Raw genomic sequence first — 21,518 nt, 5'->3', positions numbered from 1 at the left:
CAGAGCACACACACACACACAGAGCACACACACACACACACAGAGCACACACACACACACAGAGCACAGAGCACACACACACACACACACACACACACACAGAGCACACACACACACACACACAGAGCACACACACACACACACACAGAGCACACACACACACACACACAGAGCACACACACACACACACACACACACAGAGCACACACACACACACACACAGAGCACACACACACACACACACAGAGCACACACACACACACACACACACACAGAGCACACACACACACACACACACACAGAGCACCGCACACACACTCACACACACACACACACACAGAGCATCACACACACACACACAGAGCACCGCACACACACACACACACACACACACACACAGAGCACACACACACACACACACAGAGCACACACACACACACAGAGCACCGCACACACACACACACTCACACACACACACACACACACAGAGCATCACACACACACACACACACACACAGAGCACCGCACACACACACACACACACACACACACACACACCGCACACACACACACACACACAGAGCACACACACACACACACACCTCTCCTGGAACTGTTTGGACGGGATGAGGCCGGCCCGCAGGTTGCTGTCGCCCACACGTTTGGCCTGCCACCAGGTGTGGTCGTCCTGGGTCACCACCTGCAGGATGTCGCCCCTCTTGAACGGAAGCCCCGCCTCCTGACAGGGCGTGGCCTTGTCCTCAATGGGGATGTAGTCGAACAGGGCTCTCACGTACACCTGGAAACAACAGCACGGGCGGTTTCGGGTCAAGAAGGTGTCAAACTGTTGGAACATTTAGGTCATGTACACACGTAGGCGGGTATTTTTATAAACGGACATCCACTGCCCTTCGTTTTATAAAAAGCATTGTGTACGCACATAATTGTTTCGAATAAATGTCCATCCACACAAAGCCGTATAAGTGCAGAATTGAGCGCGGCCATAAACATGTCAGACCAGTAGTAGGCCGTGTTTACCTAAAAGTTAGACCCAATCTATCCAATGAGAGCAAGACTATTCTCGTCGTCACTTCCGCAAAAAACACAAAGCACAGCGCCAGGAAGTTCTTTAGTTTGGATCGACAAAAGTAGATTTGCTCTTTTAAGCCATCGTAAAAAAGCGTTTGATCAGTTACCCGGCCACGTGTGGACATGGCATTAGACAATGTTTGAAAAACGTTGGCAAAGGCAGTAGACTTCCTCACCTTGCTCTCCTTCAGGCGGTCTTCCTCTTTGATGGCCGGGATTATTTTGAGCGTGATGGAGCCCTGGGACTGAGACTAGACCAAGAATAGACCAAGAGAGAGAGAGAGAGGTCGGGTCATAGAAGAATCATGTGAAGTAGAGAAACATTGAGAAGTGTAGAAGTTCCTCAGAATACTTTAATCGACATATTACCATTTACTCTAGGTTGATTAGAGAAACCCACATGGACAGAGGAGAACGTGTAAAACGCAGAAAAGCCCCACAAGGATCAGGCAAACTCACGATTCACAAATGTTGAGCCTTAGTTTGGGATCGGATCCATAAACTAGATGTATTAATCTCATGACTTAAAGGCCTTTCAACCGGCAACAATCACGTCTTCTTGGGGTTGAAAAATGGCACCGCTTTGAAGCTACTGAACACCGACTGAGAAGAAACTTCGTGACAGTTTTGTTTCAAGTGGGCTAGTAATTACAGAGATATTAACTACAAACCATCGCCATCATTGCATTTGTACCGTAATATGCTCACAGGCTCATTACCACCATGTGTTTTGGGACTGTCCGGTTGCTTAGAAATATCGGACAGAACTCAATAAAGCAACACAATCAGTTTTCGACATTGTCAACTTCAGATCCATATGTATTTGGGCCATAAAACTCCTGACACGGACACTGTAAATGGATACCTCCGGAATACACTTCTGGACGCAACAAAAAAGGCCATGACAAAAAAAAAAATGGATGCTAGAAACTGGACCGATGATCATGGACGGGGCCGACATAATATAATGGACATTCGGACTGAAAATTGACTAAATTAACAAACTTTGGACAAAATGCTGTTATCAAGTGATGCTCTTTTATTTATTTATCAAAATGTTCTGCTTTCTTTCTCTGTCGTGTTTTGGTCTGTTATGTTATTAAAAAACAGGGGGAAAACATGGAAGAATGATACTGAATAATCAATAAAGGATAATACTGAAGACCAACCTAATATTTACAGTAGTATTTTTTCCAAACTAACCTTAACAAAACAAGCAAATTTAAATGGCACAATGAAACAACCAACTAATTTATTTGCTCAGTTTAAATCATAGATGTGTTTAGAAATTCAACCCTCTCGAACTCAAACATACCGTAAATGTATTACCAGAAAATAAGACGTGTAAGTGTAAAAAGTGATATGAAAAGATGCATAAACACAAAAAAACCTCTGCGGGGGAAGAAATCCATTCATTTTAATGTAGAAGAGCTGCTCTGCCACGCACTGTTCAACAACGGCAAGTGCAAACACAAGACTTTTGGGAGTTTTATCGTGCCAAATGCAAACACAAAGACATAGAGAGGCATAAAGAGGTCACACGCCCCAAATGTGCCCAAACATCCATCATGCTCAGGGCAGCTGTGCGCTAAACGCTACAGCGATGCCAGCGCCGCCTGCTGTACTTCAACCTCCACAGAACAATCACGTTACTTTTCTATGTCTACAACGTCTGCCAAGGCTCAATTGTGACGCGACTTGAATTCATTGTGCTCAAAACACACACATTTTGCCGGGCAACGTCTCAAAAGAGGGAAAAAGCTGCGTTTCCCATTGAATCAACAGAGAGTTTTCACCCGCGCCGCCCAGAACAAATACAGACATACAAAATAACACACAAAATGATGGCAGTATTATCATATATAATGGCTTACCAGAAGTTGGCTGATCTCGTCCGGCCTCTTATGCAGGACTGAGACTCCGTTGACCTCCCTGAGTTCGTCCCCGACATGCACCAGTCCTGTTCAGGGGCACAAGGCCTGATCAGCAGCCGTCCTCGTCGCCGCTAATGTTTATACTGACAAACAGCCAAAACACTGAAACCCGAGTGCATCGCATATCAATACTGTTTCTCGCCCCGGGGGATTGAGGCGGCCGCATGCTAACGTCTGTGTGTGTAATGTTTGCACTCCTGCTGAAATCACTGCAGCGCCCGCCGCGTGTTATCGATGAAAGCGGAGCCCCGGCGTTTGACACAGCAAGAAAACCAGAGAGACATTAAAGATGCATGAGACGGAGCCTGATTATTTTACGTCCGCGCCAGGCATGTCCTCCGCACTTCACCCAGACGAGGCTCGTGAACTGGACATGTAGGAAAAACGTTTGAGAAACATTTAGGGTAGAGCTGTAATTCATCTCATTTGAGTCATTTCTTATTGTCCATAATCAGCTCAGGTCTTTTTCATTGAGTTTCACAACCAGTTCTCGCTCCTTTTCACGAAAAACAAATACTGAAAGCCACAAATATTCGTTTATAATGAGACAAAATCAATGGTGATCAAACAATAGATGGATTTTTTTTTTGATTTTTTCTTAGTCATTGTCTAGCCTCAGTTACAAACGCAAAAACCTATAAAATAGATGCCATTTCATTGAATCCATTTACTCTATTGTTGTTCTGTTGTCAAAGTTTGGAGAGGCACAAATGAAGGCGGTAAATAAACTGTAGAAATGCAGTGATTCATGATTTGACTTATCTATCTTCACTGAGGCAAAATTGTTGTGTATTTGTTGTCGTTTGTAATAATCATTTAGAGCTACTGACTCTATCTATCTGCATTGTTCATTTTCTATTTTTGTGGTTTTGTGGTTCTAAAAGTGGTTTTAGTTTGGCTTTAGCTACTTTTAATACAAAATAATTGGTCTGGGGAGTCGGGTTGAGTTTGGAACTGCCTTTCACAAATATTTTACAGCTTTAACTGCTCAGGAAGTCTATAATCTCCCTTCGGTGCGACTGTTGCTCTCGGACGTAATGAGTAAAAATGCAAATATTGACAGGTTTTACAACGAAACGTGAGAAAAGTGTGTTCACCGCTGCGGTCTGCGGCTCCTCCTCTCATGATGCGGGCGACCAGCACAGACCCGGTCGTCTCATCTCTCCTGATTGTGGCTCCCTGGAACACAAATGTGAAACGCACAAGAGTTATGAGTATTTCGCCTAAAAACCTTGTACAAAAACATACACAGAATATATTCAAAGTGATGGGGTTTTGGTTTTGTTTTTTCCACTGTGCACAGAACGCTTGGATTAGACGTCTCGTAGTTAGTAGCATAACAGTAAGGAGTAAAGCGTGTTAATAATAGTACAGCGCAGCAAGTATGAATAATATTCAGCTTTATAATCATGTGCGATACTGTCATACTCATGTGCAATACTGTCATACCCATGTGCAATACTGTCATACTCATGTGCAATACTGTCATACTCATGTGCAATACTGTCATACTCATGTGCAATACTGTCATACTCATGTGCGATACTGTCATACTCATGTGCGATACTGTCATACTCATGTGCGATACTGTCATACTCATGTGCAATACTGTCATACTCATGTGCAATACTGTCATACTCATGTGCAATACTGTCATACTCATGTGCAATACTGTCATACTCATGTGCAATACTGTCATACTCATGTGCAATACTGTCATAATCATGTGCGATACTGTCATACTCATGTGCAATACTGTCATACTCATGTGCGATACTGTCATACTCATGTGCAATACTGTCATACCCATGTGCAATACTGTCATACTCATGTGCAATACTGTCATACTCATGTGCAATACTGTCATACTCATGTGCAATACTGTCATACTCATGTGCAATACTGTCATACTCATGTGCAATACTGTCATAATCATGTGCGATACTGTCATACTCATGTGCAATACTGTCATACTCATGTGCGATACTGTCATACTCATGTGCAATACTGTCATACTCATGTGCAATACTGTCATACTCATGTGCGATACTGTCATACTCATGTGCGATACTGTCATACTCATGTGCAATACTGTCATACTCATGTGCAATACTGTCATACTCATGTGCAATACTGTCATACTCATGTGCAATACTGTCATACTCATGTGCGATACTGTCATACTCATGTGCAATACTGTCATACTCATGTGCAATACTGTCATACTCATGTGCAATACTGTCATACTAATGTGCAATACTGTCATACTCATGTGCAATACTGTCATAATCATGTGCGATACTGTCATACTCATGTGCAATACTGTCATACTCATGTGCAATACTGTCATACTCATGTGCAATACTGTCATACTCATGTGCAATACTGTCATACTCATGTGCAATACTGTCATACTCATGTGCAATACTGTCATACTCATGTGCGATACTGTCATACTCATGTGCAATACTGTCATACTCATGTGCAATACTGTCATACTCATGTGCAATACTGTCATACTCATGTGCAATACTGTCATACTCATGTGCAATACTGTCATAATCATGTGCGATACTGTCATACTCATGTGCAATACTGTCATACTCATGTGCAATACTGTCATACTCATGTGCAATACTGTCATACTCATGTGCGATACTGTCATACTCATGTGCGATACTGTCATACTCATGTGCAATACTGTCATACTCATGTGCAATACTGTCATACTCATGTGCAATACTGTCATACTCATGTGCAATACTGTCATACTCATGTGCAATACTGTCATACTCATGTGCAATACTGTCATACTCATGTGCGATACTGTGACATAATGTCAATCATCCTGGTGCAATATTTACTGTCTATACAACAGCTGTAAATAAGAATGTTATTTGTATTAAGAGTATAAATTATCTGTTTCTTTATTATTATACTTCTGTGTCTAATCTGTTTCTGTTCCTAATCTGTGTTGCAACCCTGGAATTTCTCCATTGTGGGACAAATAAAGGTTATATTATTTTATCTTATCAAGACACTGACGTATAAGTGCTTTATTTTGAAGGTCATTTATGAAGGGAGTGATTCAATTGGTTTTATTTTTTCCACTAGTTAAGGCTGCACTCTCACCTCCGCACACACCAGGACTAAACCAGGACTTAAACCAGGACTAAACCAGGACTTAAACCAGGACTAAACCAGGACTTAAACCAGGACTAAAGCAGGACTAAACCAGGACTTAAACCAGGACTAAACCAGGACTTAAACCAGGACTTAAACCAGGACTTAAACCAGGACTTAAACCAGGACTTAAACCAGGATTAAACCAGGACTTAAACCAGGACTAAACCAGGACTTAAACCAGGACTTAAACCAGGACTAAACCAGGACTAAACCAGGACTTAAACCAGGACTAAACCAGGACTTAAACCAGGACTAAACTAGGACTAAACCAGGACGTAAACCAGGACCAAACCAGGACTAAACCAGGACTTAAACCAGGACTAAACCAGGACTTAAACCAGGACTAAACCAGGACTAAACCAGGACTAAACCAGGACTAAACCAGGACTTAAACCAGGACTTAAACCAGGACTTAAACCAGGACTTAAACCAGGACTAAACCAGGACTTAAACCAGGACTAAACCAGGACTTAAACCAGGACTAAACCAGGACTAAACCAGGACGTAAACCAGGACTAAACCAGGACTAAACCAGGACTTAAACCAGGACTAAACCAGGACTAAACCAGGACTTAAACCAGGACTAAACCAGGACTTAAACCAGGACTAAACCAGGACTAAACCAGGACTAAACCAGGACGTAAACCAGAATTAAACCAGGACTAAACCAGGACTAAACCAGGACTAAACCAGGACTTAAACCAGGACTAAACCAGGACTAAACCAGGACTAAACCAGGACTAAACCAGGACTTAAACCAGGACTAAACCAGGACTAAACCAGGACTTAAACCAGGACTAAACCAGGACTTAAACCAGGACTAAACCAGGACTAAACCAGGACGTAAACCAGAATTAAACCAGGACTAAACCAGGACTTAAACCAGGACTAAACCAGGACTAAACCAGGACTTAAACCAGCACTAAACCAGGACTAAACCAGGACTAAACCAGGACTAAACCAGGACGTAAACCAGAATTAAACCAGGACTAAACCAGGACTTAACCCAGGACTAAACCAGGACTAAACCAGGACGTAAACCAGAATTAAACCAGGACTAAACCAGGGCCCAACAGAGACGACTCACGAGCGGCTCCTTGTTCTTGACCAGACGGACGATCTTCACCGACTCCTCATCGAGCTCGTCTTCGAAGTCGTCGGGCAGCGGCGGCAGCACCGGGTCAAAGCTCTTCTGTGCCACCGTGTCGTGCACCGATAGAACAGCCTGAGGAAAACACTGATCAGCAGCTGTGCAAAGTCACTATTTAACCTTCTCTCACAACTTTCTCAACAAATAAACTCAAGTTACTTTACCAAAAGGAAGAAAAAAGACAAAAAAGTAAATCCATAAATAATATTGTCAGTTAAAAACGGTTTTATATTCACAATTACCTTGAAAGTTACACGATAATCCAAAAAGCTGTTCACGTTTATATTGTGTGCGTTTGATTTACAAGTCAAATCATCCAATCACGGGACAGAATGAGCTCCATTTAACAACTAACCCAAAAGTAACAGCATGACGTTCGTTCAGTACAGCAGATGGAGACGTCTGACCATCGTAAACACATATTCTTTCAAGGCCTCAACACAGCAACACTGGCCCGGAAAAAAAAATCACAGTCACGCTGAATTTGATTTGCATTTAGATGTAAACGACGGGAAACTACTTTAGGTATAAATATCTGACACTGCACTACACAGCAGAAGTCATTTCACCTCATGTTTACCACTCGCACTGCTCTGAGGCATTACTGGTGCACTCTGCAGTAAATTTAAAGATGTATAAATACTTTACGGCCTGTATCTTGACTAAATATAAAACGCTGAGGCCTAAAAATCGTTTTGTGCCACCAGGATTCCGTGAGCGACGCCGTTCCTCCAGGATTTACACGCTCCCATCCACAAATAAAGTGCCCTCCCGGGCCTTAAACAGCTCCAAAAGAAGAGGCTGTCCGTGATCGATCACCTTTAGATGCGGCGAGGTGAGGAGATGCAGCAGCTCATTCTCCTCCGTGCTCATCGGCCCGCACTGGAGCTCCTCGGCCACCTGACGTACACAAAGACACATTTAGACATTTAGGACGCGACCCGGAGTGACCCCGGACGGTCCCGCACGCCGCGCACATCTATAATGGACCGGGGCCCGTCGCTGTGGAGTGAGAGCGGACGACTCCACGCAGCGGGAGGAGACGCAGCGATAGGCCCCGACTCAGCACTTCAGGCCCCCGGTAACGGCAGGATATGGAGTTTCACTGGATCCCACATCAGCATGACTCAGCGCTTTGGGAGCCTTTACATTTCTGCACTGCATCTGTAGCTGTGAGTCTGTTCTCAACGATTCAGATGGAAAAAATACACTTTAAGACAGCTTTTGTGTTACATGTGGCACCAAAATAGCCTGAAATGACTGGTTTGGTGACTGTAATGAATATAATACAAGTTTTTGACACTTATTTTATCATTATTTGGTCCTAAATTGAGCCAGTTTTAGTCCTGATGTGGACTTGGTTTGGTGATGTTCTAGTCTTCGTTTAGTCCTAATCCAGACCAGGTTTTTTTTCCAGATTTAGACCCTTAAAGGACAAATATTATGCATTATGTCTATCATTATTGGCCTTTAAACATGCTCTTGAGCACCTTAGATTGTCATCTCATGTTTTAGAACAAAAAAAGGTTAAAAAATCCAAAAACAAATAACTTTCTGGAGGAACTGAGCTACGGGACAGAATTACATATTTGACAGAAAAAGATATCTGGGGCAAGACAACAGGCGGAGCAGTTGTACTGATCGTAATTTGACGGCAGAAGTGCACAGAACGAGCTAGCGATTATTTATGGATTTAAAAACAGCGCTGAAGATTCTCAGAGCCATGTCACAGATCGAGAAAACGTCATCAAATCAGGGAAATTTAGTGTTTTTGTCACTGGAGGGAAGATTCATCAAACTAGTGTGAATGAGGCTAAATGCAACTCCAGCTACTGCATGTATGTATGTACTGTATGACAATATTAAAACATGGTTAAAAGCTCAAAATATAAAATGCATAATATTTAAAGCGGCTTTTCTCATCTTTTTTCCGTCATGACCCCCAGAGTAACGATCGGTGGCATGTGCGACCCCCAAAAACCGCAAAATGGTAAAGTGGCCTTATACTGATGTTTGGTTTTATTTTCTGGACATAGACCTAAAATCAATACCCAACCAATGATAATCTACATTTACCACTGCCTTTGCATCAAGCCTTGTTCAAGATCATTCCCTCATATGTGGGGGCCCCTCGCACTTACATCTTCAGCGAGAGTGGCTGCGCTGTGGAGGATGGGACTCGGGCTCAGTCTCTCATACTGTCTCAGCTTTTCATGAATCTGTTGGACAAAGAGAAAACAGTAACACAGTTTAATCTGAATGCAACACAGAAGGGCACAAGAAAAAGTCTAAATAGTTATCATATTTGAATTCTAGAGAATGTAGGTCGCCGTGCGTATTCTCCGAGCCGTACCATATATAGTAGGGGTTCTATACAATGACAGCTATTGTAAATCACACTATTGCGAACAAATTGAAACGGGTATATACTGTAGATATGATTTATATTAAGGTATTTTCATAAGAAGGCACATTAATCTTGTACTGCTGCTGCTTGAAGTACACAATGTAGATGTACTGCAGTACTACGGAGCCCTGGCACACACAAACCTCGAGTATTTCTCCTGAATATAAAGCATAAGACGGCTCGCATTTAGGTTGCACCGGACAATCTACAGTTCATTCAGTGCCTCTGTAGCCACAACTGCCCTGGGGCTGACTGATGGACTAACTACAGGGCAAGCATTTTTGCCCATGATAAACTCGCACGCTGACAAGTTTGCCCAACGACACAACAACAGTGTGCACAAGTCTGAGCTAAGATTTAACTGCTTTCAGCCATTCATAATTATTCTGACGTTTTCCAGAAGTAAAATGTAACTGTATTTTTCTTAAAGGCACAGCAGCGCGTCACTTTTTAGCCACATACAAAAAAAAACAAATTTTACAAAAAGAAAAGACTAAAAATGTATAAATGATGTTGTTTTTTTGTTTTGTTTTTTATATAAGTTATCTGTTTTTTATTGTTTACGTCTTTTTATTGTTAACACTAGAATTTCGCCCATTGTGGGACAAATAAAGGCTTATCTTATTTCTTTTGGCTATAATATTCCACAGTATGGTATAAAACCTGTCTATCGCCATGGAGAATGTTCTGAAGTATGGTTTTTAATCTATATTTCCATAGAATTATGCAGGTGACGTTTCAAATCCAGAAAGTTACACAGAGTTGTTAAAATACTGCCTAAAGTGCAGGTGTATCTGACTCCCGCACCTTCATGAGGTAGGCCAGGCTTCTCTCGCTGAACACGTCCCGGAGGAACACCATGTCCTCCTTGTGGTTGGCATCGGGCCTGAGCTGAGCCGTGAGCAGGGCCAGCGTCTCATGGAGCCCTGTGGAGGACAAGAGGGGGAGAGAGGGAGGTGAACAGCCAGGACACATATGGGACACACACACGGGACAGACACACACAGAACACACACGGACACACACATGGGACACACACATGGGACACACACATGGGACACACACACGGGACACACACACAGGACACACACACAGGACACACACACAGGACACACACACGGGACACACACCTGCTCCTGCTGACAGCACCGGCATGGTTCTTCACACGGGACACACACATGGAACACACATGGGACACACACGGGACACACACAGGACACACACAGGACACACACAGGACACACACCTGCTCCTTCTGACAGCACCGGCATGGTTCGTCACATGGGACACACACACAGGACGGACACACACACGGGACACACACAGGACACACACGGGACACACACAGGACACACGGGACACACACCTGCTCCTTCTGACAGCATGGGACACACACACTCGACACACACACGGGACACACACACACAGGACACGCACATGGGACACACACGGGACACACACACGGGACACACACACAGGACACACACACAGGACACACACACAGGACACACACACGGGACACACACACAGGACACACACACAGGACACACACATGGGACACACACGGGACACACACACGGGACACACACACAGGACACACACACAGGACACACACATGGGACACACACGGGACACACACACGGGACACACACACAGGACACACACACAGGACACACACATGGGACACACACGGGACACACACACGGGACACACACCTGCTCCTGCTGACAGCACCGGCATGGTTCTTCACATGGGTCAGCCAGGTCAGAGGAGAAACCTGCTGCAACACACAGGACAAACAAGCCATGAGGAAAAACTGTCTTTTTCTAGTTCTTTCCTTCTACTTCTACTGTGTTGTAGCCAGTTATACCTCAAGACAGATTCAAAACAATAACACATACATAAAACTATTCAAAAATATAATATAGAAAAATAAGAGGGATCAGGGGTTCCCAATGTTTCACAGGCGAGAGCTCCAAAATAACCATGCAACATAATTGAGGGCCCCCAATGCAAAATGAAGTTGACAGCAGTGATAATTCTGCTTGGTATGTATTTTAAGCTGTTAAGAAATATAAATAGATTAACTGTAGTGTTGTAACTCTAACTCTACACATAATTCTGGCTTTCTTTAGTAAACAATGTAGGATTGGGATTTTCTGACCACAGTTGGACAAAATGTACAAAAACAACCATTCATAATAATAGTATTGAGTTTTAGCAGAAATTCAGCTGCGGTCTAGACTAGTCCTGTTCAAGATGTTGTTTAACCCTGATGTGACCTACAACATGTTTAGTCTTAGTTCAGGACTAGGTCTAGTTCCATGACCTGCTCTCGTTCTAGTCTGTGGTTTTTCATTACCTGCTTTTGCCCTGTTCATTGTGACAGACCAAAATTGTTTAATTTCCTATTTCCTCCATCGAAACAATAGATTTCTGTTGAATAGTAGCATTGCGAGTGGTTTGCGGGCATTGGATATACGTACATGTAATAAAATCGTGGTGCAGTTTTGTCGTCCGGCCCCTCTGACAATGGCCCCCCGCACAATCTGGCCCAATATAACATATCATTGAACGGCCCTGGTACAAAGCAATATAAAAGCCGCTCGACATGGCTCTGAACTTACATATCTGCATTATCTGCATTTACACTGACTACATGTATGAATCCAACCTTTATTTTATACCAGTGAGGCTGCACGGTGTTGTCCTTATAGATTCTGCGAGCGTGCTACACTATTGCAGCGCTATTATACGTATGTCGGAGCGGGAGAGCCCCAGTGATAAACAGGTGCACTCCCTGTCATGTTTTAATTATAGCCATACATCATGTCCCTATAAACCAGGGCCGTGTTTCCCGATGTGGCACCTCGTGTGGCGGCGTAACGCGTGTGAGACGTGTGCGCGCCGAGAGACGAATTTCGCCACGGCTACGGTATATCACACTGAGTAATGTCCAGTTTGTCGAGCCGAGTCCAGCAGATCGGACGATGCAAACGCGAGGACCGTGACACTCGCGGGGTTCAGTTTGCTGTTTAGAGGCGCCATTTTGAGCACTCTTCCAATTTCAAAAGTGATGTTTTATTTTGAATTATTACCATATTTTCCGGACTATAAGTTGCACCGGGGTATAAGTCGCACCAGCCAAAAAATGCATAATAGAGAAGACAAAAACATATATAAGTCGCACTGGAGTATAAGTCGCACCAGCCAAAAAAATTCATAATAGAGAAGAAAAAAAACATATATAAGTTGCACTGGAGTATGAAATGCAGTTGCAAGTGTGAAAATAACAAATAATATCACATATAAGTCGCTCCGGAGTATAAGTATATAAGTATAAATATAAGTATAAGTTGCACCCCGGCCAAAACTATGAAAAAAGGTGCAACTTATAGTCCGGAAAATACGGTAATTTTTAAACCAACAGTGCTCATTTATAGAAATAGCAATCCTCTAGTGCAGATTTTTTTGCTAAATATCTTTTTCTTTTTTTCTCTAAATTGTTAGAAATAAACACTCTTCTTTTATTTTGTTTTCAGGTGGAGGTAAAGGAGAAGGTAAATTACTAAATGTGTTTGTGCAAAACTCTGACCTTGCCATTGTAAATAGCCCAAGTCCGAGTATTTTTTAAGATGTGACACACTTTTTGGTTCAAATGATTCCGTGGCACATCAGCCACCAAAACATTCCCAAAAGTAAAGATTATACAAAAAATGTTTAAAAAGGAAAAATGTGGTATACAATGTGCCAAATAATGTGCCACTGTCTGTTTCTTTAAGTTGACGTGGTGATTGTTTTACCATCAGGATGTGCTCAAATTTGACATTTTAAAAGGCTAGCAACACCTTAAGGCACAATATTGTTCCCTGACACACTGGTGGAAAAACAAAGGCATAAATATTAGTTCAGAATATTCTGCGTGGTAAAATAGAGACTAAAATAACATTATATTACATTACAGTAAATGTTTTCACCCTGTACACTAAGTTAGCCAATCCACCGATCTGGTTTTGGGAGTTCATCATTGACACAAACCCAACTTTAAGCACAAAGTTGTGACCAAATGCTGCTGTAACTGTATAATTCCTACTTTGTTTTCCTACTGTGTCAGCCAATCACAGCCTCTTCCTTTGCCTCCGTCTCAACCAATCACCTCAACTGTCGCTGTACGAATGCTCCGTCATGTCTGACTCCATCCGACCGATAAAATCCCACTTCCCCTTCACGGCGAGTCCTGAAAGGCCAGTAACATGGTTCATGAAGACGCGGCGGCCTGAGCGGTCGTCTGGATTACGGTAGCCCACACGGATCAATATTCAGTGCCACTTCTCTCTTGCTTCTCCATACTTCTTCCGCCTTCGGGTCAATAACTTAATCCGCACACTCTATCAGTTCACAAATGCAAGAGAAATTATTATTATTGCCCGATGACTTTTCGATACGACGTTTAAAACATGATCGATTTAGGAGATACAAGTGTCATTTTCAACACAAAATATGAGTACTGTATTTTCCGGACTATAGTTTTGGCCTTATACATTTATACTTACACTCCGGAGTGACTTATGTGTGATATTATTTCTTATTTTCACACTTGCATCCGCATTTCATCCTCCAGTGCAACTTCTATATGTTTTTTTCTTCTCTATTATGCACTTTTTGTCTGGTGCGACTTATACTCCGGTGCGACTTATGGTCCGGAAAATACAGTAGTTTCCTCACTATTATCATGCAGTATAGAGCAAGAAAATCAACAAAAGTCTAAAAATATGTGGGAAAAACTCCAGTTTTATCCGATTTTATGTGATTATTTTCTGCCTCAGATCGTTTATTTGCGGAGTATTGATGATGTACGTTGTTGTTTTATCATATTTCTCTGTGTACAGCATGTGTCTGAGACAGCAGGACACTAGTGCCCTAACGAGAATGTAATTAACCTCAGTACACACCGTACAGAGAGGAGAGTCTGAGTTTATGAATTATGCAAAGAAATGGCTGACAAAGAAGTAGAAGACAGAACAAGGAGCTACAAGGCAACGCTACAACAGATTTGTCTTGCACTGACAAACTTTCTACCTAAACATGTCCCATTTTAGTTTAGTCAAATCAGCTTAATGTACCTATTTTCAAGCGCAACCGCGAAACACATTGTCTTCTTTGTTTGTATCAAAGAAAGTCTCGAGTCGGACCCCGCCCCCCTCTGCACTGCTGTGACAGGTACGGCCGAACGGGACTTCTCCACGATAACGAGCTCATTTACATAAAAAGCGGCGCAACGGCTTTGTGAGGCAGGGTTATTTTTAGCGTTTTGTTTCTTTGAGGATGTTGTGGACTCGTTTTGGGGACTTACAGTAATGACCGTCGAAAAGGTAGTTCAATTGGAAAACTGTTGTATAGTTTGGGGGAAACAACGCACTGCCTGACCCATTGACCCATCTTTCACCCACGAGTCAGACCGGGAAACCCACCTCCACATCCTAATTCAAAGATTTAAACATAAATAAAAATCAATATCATCAGTCTATACATTTTAGATCGGTGTGGGAATTTACCAGTATTTATATGTATTATTTTTTTTTTTATTTATTTGACTGAAAATGCACGTTTAATCTGATTATTTTTGCCGTTATGGTTTGTAGATACAATAGCTTTGTCGTTTTCTGTAACAAATCACAAGCTCTACATGCTCACAAATTAGTATGACTGATTAAAATGACTAAATTGCACATTTGTTCCCAGATAGGAGTTGCAGTAACAGTTAATTATTGAAAGATTGTCACTATAAAGCTAACACGGCAGGCATACAGTATTAACGGACACATATCAGTCATTATTAGTATTACTTTTGGCTTTAAACATAATCTCTACTACCTTTACTGGAAGATACACAGTACTTATTGCCAGTCGTACCTCCCTCACTTGGATTTGTGTTACAGAGCAGTGGAAATTACCATGAAGAGAGAGAAAAAAGTACTGTACGCAGCTGTAATGATGAACAGGAGGAACTAGTGTTGGCAATTATGGACTTAAAGACAGCACTGACCTCCAGAAATCTATACCTTTGACGTCACAGTGAGGAGAAGGAGGAGTGATTTCTGAGGCTCATAGTAAGACGACTTCGTAAACAGGATGGACGAAACACGCGTGAATGAAGCATGATATATTCTGAAGAGGACAAAAACATGCGGCGACAACTTTGTACAGTACGAAACGACACGGACCATGGACGTCGTTTTTATTCGCATGGCCAGAGCAGAGCGGCAACGACAGACGGACAATTGCCTGACCAGCCCGTCCCTCCTACATTATGCTCAAATGCAGAAGGGTCTGGAATCGGACCATAGCCAATAATTTGTGTCAAGTGTCTCACAAATGCGGAAGACGTCTCCTCTCAAATCATTTCGTAACAAAATATATATCATATTTTCTGGACTATAAGTCGCACCTTTTTTCATAGTTTTGGCCGGGGTGCAACTTATACTTACATTTATACTTATATACTTATACTCCGGAGCAACTTATTTGTAATATTATTTGTTATTTTCACACTTGCAACCGCATTTCATACTCCAGTGCGACTTATATATGTTTTTTCTTCTCTATTATGCATTTTTTGGCTGGTGCGACTTATACTCCAGTGCGACTTATATATGTTTTTGTTTTTTTTCTCTATTATGCATTTTTTGGCTGGTGCGACTTATAGTCCAGTGCGACTCGTTGACGTTTCTAAGTCCTCTGTGTTATTTGAATTATGTTTTACTCGTAAGCCGCCATGTTTGTTCAGACGCAAACGGACCTATGTGTTTCTCTGATTGGTTAATCCGCCTGTCAATCACGCCCTTTGGAAATCGGAGAGGCTGGATGTGATTCCAGACCAACACGTAAAGTATTTTCAAAGCGTGTGGTCATGGCTGGTCAGGCAAGACGGACAAAACAAAAGAGACAACTATAGCACATTATCAAAAGCGTCACTCCGACTCACAAAACAACAAAAAACAGCCACACACAAAACATCAAATCTCCAAATGGCAGTGAGTCAAAAATAAACTCGGGACGCTTTTGGGCATTTCATCTGAGCCGAAATGACGTTTTCGGTTCAAATCTAGTTAAAGGCTTAGTGTGCGCGCCTCAGCGTCACTATTACAGCTGTGAGGTCACGTAACCGCGGCGACATTAATCAGGACATAGTCTCACATGCATTTTCACCTCCAGGGTAAATGATGACCGTATAATCCCGCAACACTGATACGGGATTTGTGCGGGTGTGCGACGGGGCGGGACAAAGGGTTTACCAGCATTTTAACCAGATTAATGTTCATTTTTAACATGAATTGCAATTTTTATGTCGGTTGTTGTAATTATGATTTGATTGTTGATTAAATCCGTTTACATTGCGCAATTTAAATACGTCGTAGCATTTTAAAGCAGATAGATTATGACCTAAACCAATGTTAGAATCACATGCAATTCAGGATGTTTTAGAGGTTTGAATGACAGAGTTTAATACGTACAATGTTTTTTTTGCAGAGGATTAAGCAATTTTGACATTTTGTGACAATTCGTATTATGTTTTTTGTTTGTTCGACTGAATAAACATGCAACCCAGCTCGAAAGGACATAGAAGAGAAGAAATTAAATATATCAGACTGTAGTTGTAATACATATACTTCTTAGGGCTGAAGTCGCCTCAAATATTCATACAGAAGGCTATTTGTAAACCGTGTATTTATCTGTGAAAAGACAGATTAAACTCACATTTCATACACAAATCTTCACTCATTTTGGGCTATGCTATATCGACGAAAAGGAGTATCTAGATTTATTTATTTTTTGAGTATCCTGATAACGATTAGTATTAGTATTAGTATTAGTGGAGGTTTAATCATCAGACAATAGGGAAATGCCTATCAAACTAATGACAACAATTCCCTCATATTTGAAAGTTTACAACCTAACTATTTTATTTGTTGTTCGGCTTGTTTTGTAGCATTTTTTACAATAAATGATACACTCAATATTCAAATTTAGAACATCTTCAAAACAACATTCTAAAATATACAATATAATCAAAAATGTAATATTGGTTGAATTTTACTCACTACAAGCTTTCTTCTTCTTTCTGCTGTTGTGAAGATAAATCCTTTATTAAAATCCCCTAAAAATTGCCAAATGCTTTAATTTAGCTGATCCCACAACATTTAGATATTATTTTTACAAAAGTGAAAGTTAATTTGTGAACCTTACTATAACTTAAAGCATAAAGCTGTGGTCTTATTATCGGTATCGGCAAATATCGGTTATCGGCCACAACAATAAGACCAGACTTGTGCAGCACATTTACTCCGCTACATTCCCTGAGTATTGTACTTCCTGGAGTAACGTTCTGACACTTTCTGATATTATATATATATTTGAGTCTGTCTTTTGAAAATACAAGATTTCGTGCTTTGTTTAATGTTTTGCACTTCAAATTATGAATCAGATGTTACTTCCAGACAGTTACTCTTAAAGTTACTCTTACTCTTATAGTTTCCCCAAATACTTTTTTACTCTCACTTGAGTAGTTTCACTTCTTTTTTACTGGTAATTTTATATTTATTTGAATAAAACTGTTAACAACTCCACCCAACTCTGGGTAACACGTATATCGAATATCGGCTAAACATTTTAATATCAAACTGTCCAATAGTGATGGTCACGTGTTTAATAAAAGCTATAAAAGATTAAGTTAAAGATTAATTACATTACCCTTACATTATTTTACCATCGTGCCAACATTACTGCTGTAACACACAAAGGCTTAACATTTGTGGCTTTATCATTATTTTTCACAAAGGTTATTGAAAGACCCTGAACCATTGACTCTTTGTAAGCAGTTATAAGCCTTTTCTCAACGAGGATGAAACATTTAAACGTGTCGGGATCATTAACAAACACGTGGATGGTGATAGTGTGTGTCAGATGAACAACACGCTTAGACCGGGGCTGAGATCATGGGATCATGGGCCATCTGGATCTGTTATCAGATCATTACACACAAGACTCTTCCTCCTCCTCCTCTTCCTCATGCTCGTCTTCAATCAGTGCCACAACATTTGGAGTCCAACAGAAGCTAACGTTCAGGCCCGATGCATTTACAAAGCTTTGACACTAGAAACGTTTTCTTTTTATGATTTTGGAGGTAGAAAAATACAATGTAAGCGTCTTTTTTTGGTATTTTTTCCTCTGCACTGTTGTCAATGAGATGAGTTTTGGGAAAGGTGTCTTTTTTTAATGAATATCTGAAGAGATCATTTGCAAAAACAGATGTTTGCTTCATGTTTTCAAAAGCCAAATGTATTTACTCTTTTATCACTGCTTGATAAAAACCCACTACATTATTGTCCTTGTAGAAGCTGGGGACAAAAAGGAGACATCTGTGTTTGCAATTGGACTCTTTTTATTGCAGAAAACAGTCAGCATCATGTACTTGTCTTTAGTTTGCACACCGGCTTTTGCTTTCTACATTCTCTTTACATTACACCGTCTTGCGTGTACCGGGCCCGTGGTACTGCATCAAAGTACTTTAGGACATACTGAAAAATACAACGACATGAGGTGTGCGTGCGTGTGTGTGTGCGCGCGCGCGTGCCACCGGGAGCGGCTGGGGAAGAACATCCCTCGTGCGCACCGTTAATCCACCGGACTGTCTGTGCACCGGGGCCGGCGCCAGGCGCGTCTGGCCCGCGTCCAGGGGCAGAAGACGCGCGCGTTTCCCCCCCGTAACCACGAGACCGTCGCGCATCCTCCTTCATCCCCGGGAGCCAGCAGCAGACAACGGGCGCGGTCCCATTTCAACATTGCACAGCCCCGGTGTTCTCTCTACGGGAACCCGCGCCGCAAAAAGGGCTCGCGCTCGCGGTCGTCGCCTCGTGTCCCCCCCCGGTCGTCGCTGCGCATATTAAATAGCGCGGTATGTTGTTGTTGTTGTTGTTGTTGTTGTTGTTTCCCTCGTGATGCCGGCTCGTCTCCCGCATCGCTCCGCAGTGCCGCGCCGCGCACGCATCAGACGAAACTCGTGATGATCGTGACAGAAGAGGTTTTCTTTTGTGGGTGTTTGTTTTTATTACCTTCTCGCTCAGTCCGCTCCGGCACGCGTCCCGGCCCGTGTTGACGTCCCGGTCCGTGTTGACGTCTCTACCGGCGGGCGCACGGTCCTGAGCGTGCAGGTTCCTCCTTCTCCACTTCTCCTCCGCTGCTTCCTCACTGATGCCTCCTCATCCTCCCTCTCTCCCTCTCTCTCTCTCTCTCTCTCTCTCTCTCTCTCTCTCTCTCTCTCTCTCTCTCTCTCTCTCTCTCTCTCTCTCCCTCTCTCTCTCTGTATCTCTCTCTCTCTCTCTCTCTCTCTCTCTCTCTCTCTCTCTCTCTCTCTCTCTCTCTCTCTCTCTCTCTCTCTGTATCTCTCTCTCTCTCTCTCTCTCTCTCTCTCTCTCTCTCTCTCTCTCTCTCTGTATCTCTCTCTCTCTCTCTCTCTCTCTCTCTCTCTCTCTCTCTCTCTCTCTCTCTCTCTCTCTCTCTCTCTCTGAATCTCATCCTCCCTCTGTCTCTCCCGGCCCCGCCCCTCCGCTCTTGCAGTTTGCATCACTGTGGCCTGATGGGAACTTACATGGGATACTTCATTCAGGGAAGTATATGTACTTACAACAAGACCTTTGCCTATGTCTGAACTACTGACACAGGTCACGTGGATTGACTGATCAAGAAATGTTCTTTCTGAATCAGACTCAGAACCTTTATAGCCGTTGTCGATGAACAGGATTCAAAAACTAGGAACTTGCTTTGGAATTAAGGTGCAACACACAACAATTAATAATGATAGAAGCAAAATATATCAAAAAGGGTTTTTGAACCAGTTTTTGGTTTGTATAATAGTTAAAGTGGCAGGTGTTATTAAGGTGTTATAAAGTGTTCATGGGTCCAACAATGTCTGTGGTGGCAGGAGGTTCGGATCCAGATGGACTGTAGCCTCCTGCCTGAGGGGAGTGGCCTCCCGCCTGAGGGGAGTGGCCTCCCGCCTGAGGGGAGTGGCCTCCTGCCTGAGGGTGTGATCCGACCTGTTGGTCCCAGAGTCCTGGAGATGTACAGGTCCTGCACCTTCTCAGCAGAGCTCACATGTGCTGTAGTTTCTGTTTGTCCCTGGCTGTGGCTCCAACGTACCACATGATGATGGAGGAGGTGAGGATGGACTCGATGTGTAGAACTGCACCATCATCTCCACTGGCAGCTTGGCTTTCCTCAGCTGACACATTCTTGAGGTCCTTCTGAACCTTTAAGATTATTTAAATGACATGCAAACTATAACACCATGTGTGAGAAGGGATCAGAAGATTTAACTGTTTACGTATCATCTCCAAATCAGATAATCAGATTTTGAGTGTCTCTCACTTTTTTGTGTCTCGACTACTTTTTGTCTTTAATTTTATCTATATGTATTACCCATTGTTTGTGTTGTTTGCCTGATAAATGCCTAAAAGCAGGATTTGGCAGCTCGTCTCTCTAAACAAATCTGCCTCTGTTTAAGTGCTCAGAGAAGTCAATCCAAGTTCACTCTGGCTTTTCAGTGAACCACCGCCATCTGTCAAAGAGGTTTTATTTGTTTCATTGTTTTTCCTCACAAAGCCAAAATGCACTGTCACATATACAATATTATTTAAAGGTGCTTACTTTTCGGGTGCCATGGAGATGGAGAGTTACTGCTTTGTCTGAAATG

The 21,518-nt window shown here is 42.4% G+C and overlaps 1 protein-coding gene across 3 annotated transcripts in view; it reads right to left on the bottom strand.

Moving 5' to 3' along the window:
- Positions 1-20,333, bottom strand: part of mpp3a (MAGUK p55 scaffold protein 3a) — a 38,925-nt gene extending 18,592 nt beyond the window's left edge. The window contains exons 1-10 of one of the 3 annotated variants that reach the window (XM_072442913.1): positions 19,879-20,333; positions 11,482-11,546; positions 10,574-10,692; positions 9,501-9,578; positions 8,179-8,259; positions 7,297-7,434; positions 4,121-4,202; positions 2,964-3,049; positions 1,266-1,340; positions 603-799 (exon numbers count right to left, since the gene is read on the bottom strand). In XM_072442913.1, the coding sequence (XP_072299014.1) occupies positions 603-799; positions 1,266-1,340; positions 2,964-3,049; positions 4,121-4,202; positions 7,297-7,434; positions 8,179-8,259; positions 9,501-9,578; positions 10,574-10,692; positions 11,482-11,506 (881 nt within the window). In that variant the 5' untranslated portion in view covers positions 11,507-11,546; positions 19,879-20,333. Of the gene's footprint in view, positions 1-602; positions 800-1,265; positions 1,341-2,963; positions 3,050-4,120; positions 4,203-7,296; positions 7,435-8,178; positions 8,260-9,500; positions 9,579-10,573; positions 10,693-10,896; positions 10,949-11,481; positions 11,547-19,878 lie in introns of those variants that run through there. The other 2 variants (XM_072442914.1, XM_072442915.1) reach the window with 2 other exon arrangements.
- Between the last annotated feature and the right edge of the window lie 1,185 nt (positions 20,334-21,518).

Source organism: Eucyclogobius newberryi, unplaced genomic scaffold (assembly GCF_026437365.1).
Source record: "Eucyclogobius newberryi isolate DKJ021-1_F unplaced genomic scaffold, fEucNew1.0.hap1 SCAF_13, whole genome shotgun sequence".
In the NCBI taxonomy this organism is placed as follows: domain Eukaryota; kingdom Metazoa; phylum Chordata; class Actinopteri; order Gobiiformes; family Gobiidae; genus Eucyclogobius; species Eucyclogobius newberryi.
Note: the sequence above shows the minus strand (reverse complement) of the source record. Positions and strands in the feature narration are given on the sequence as shown.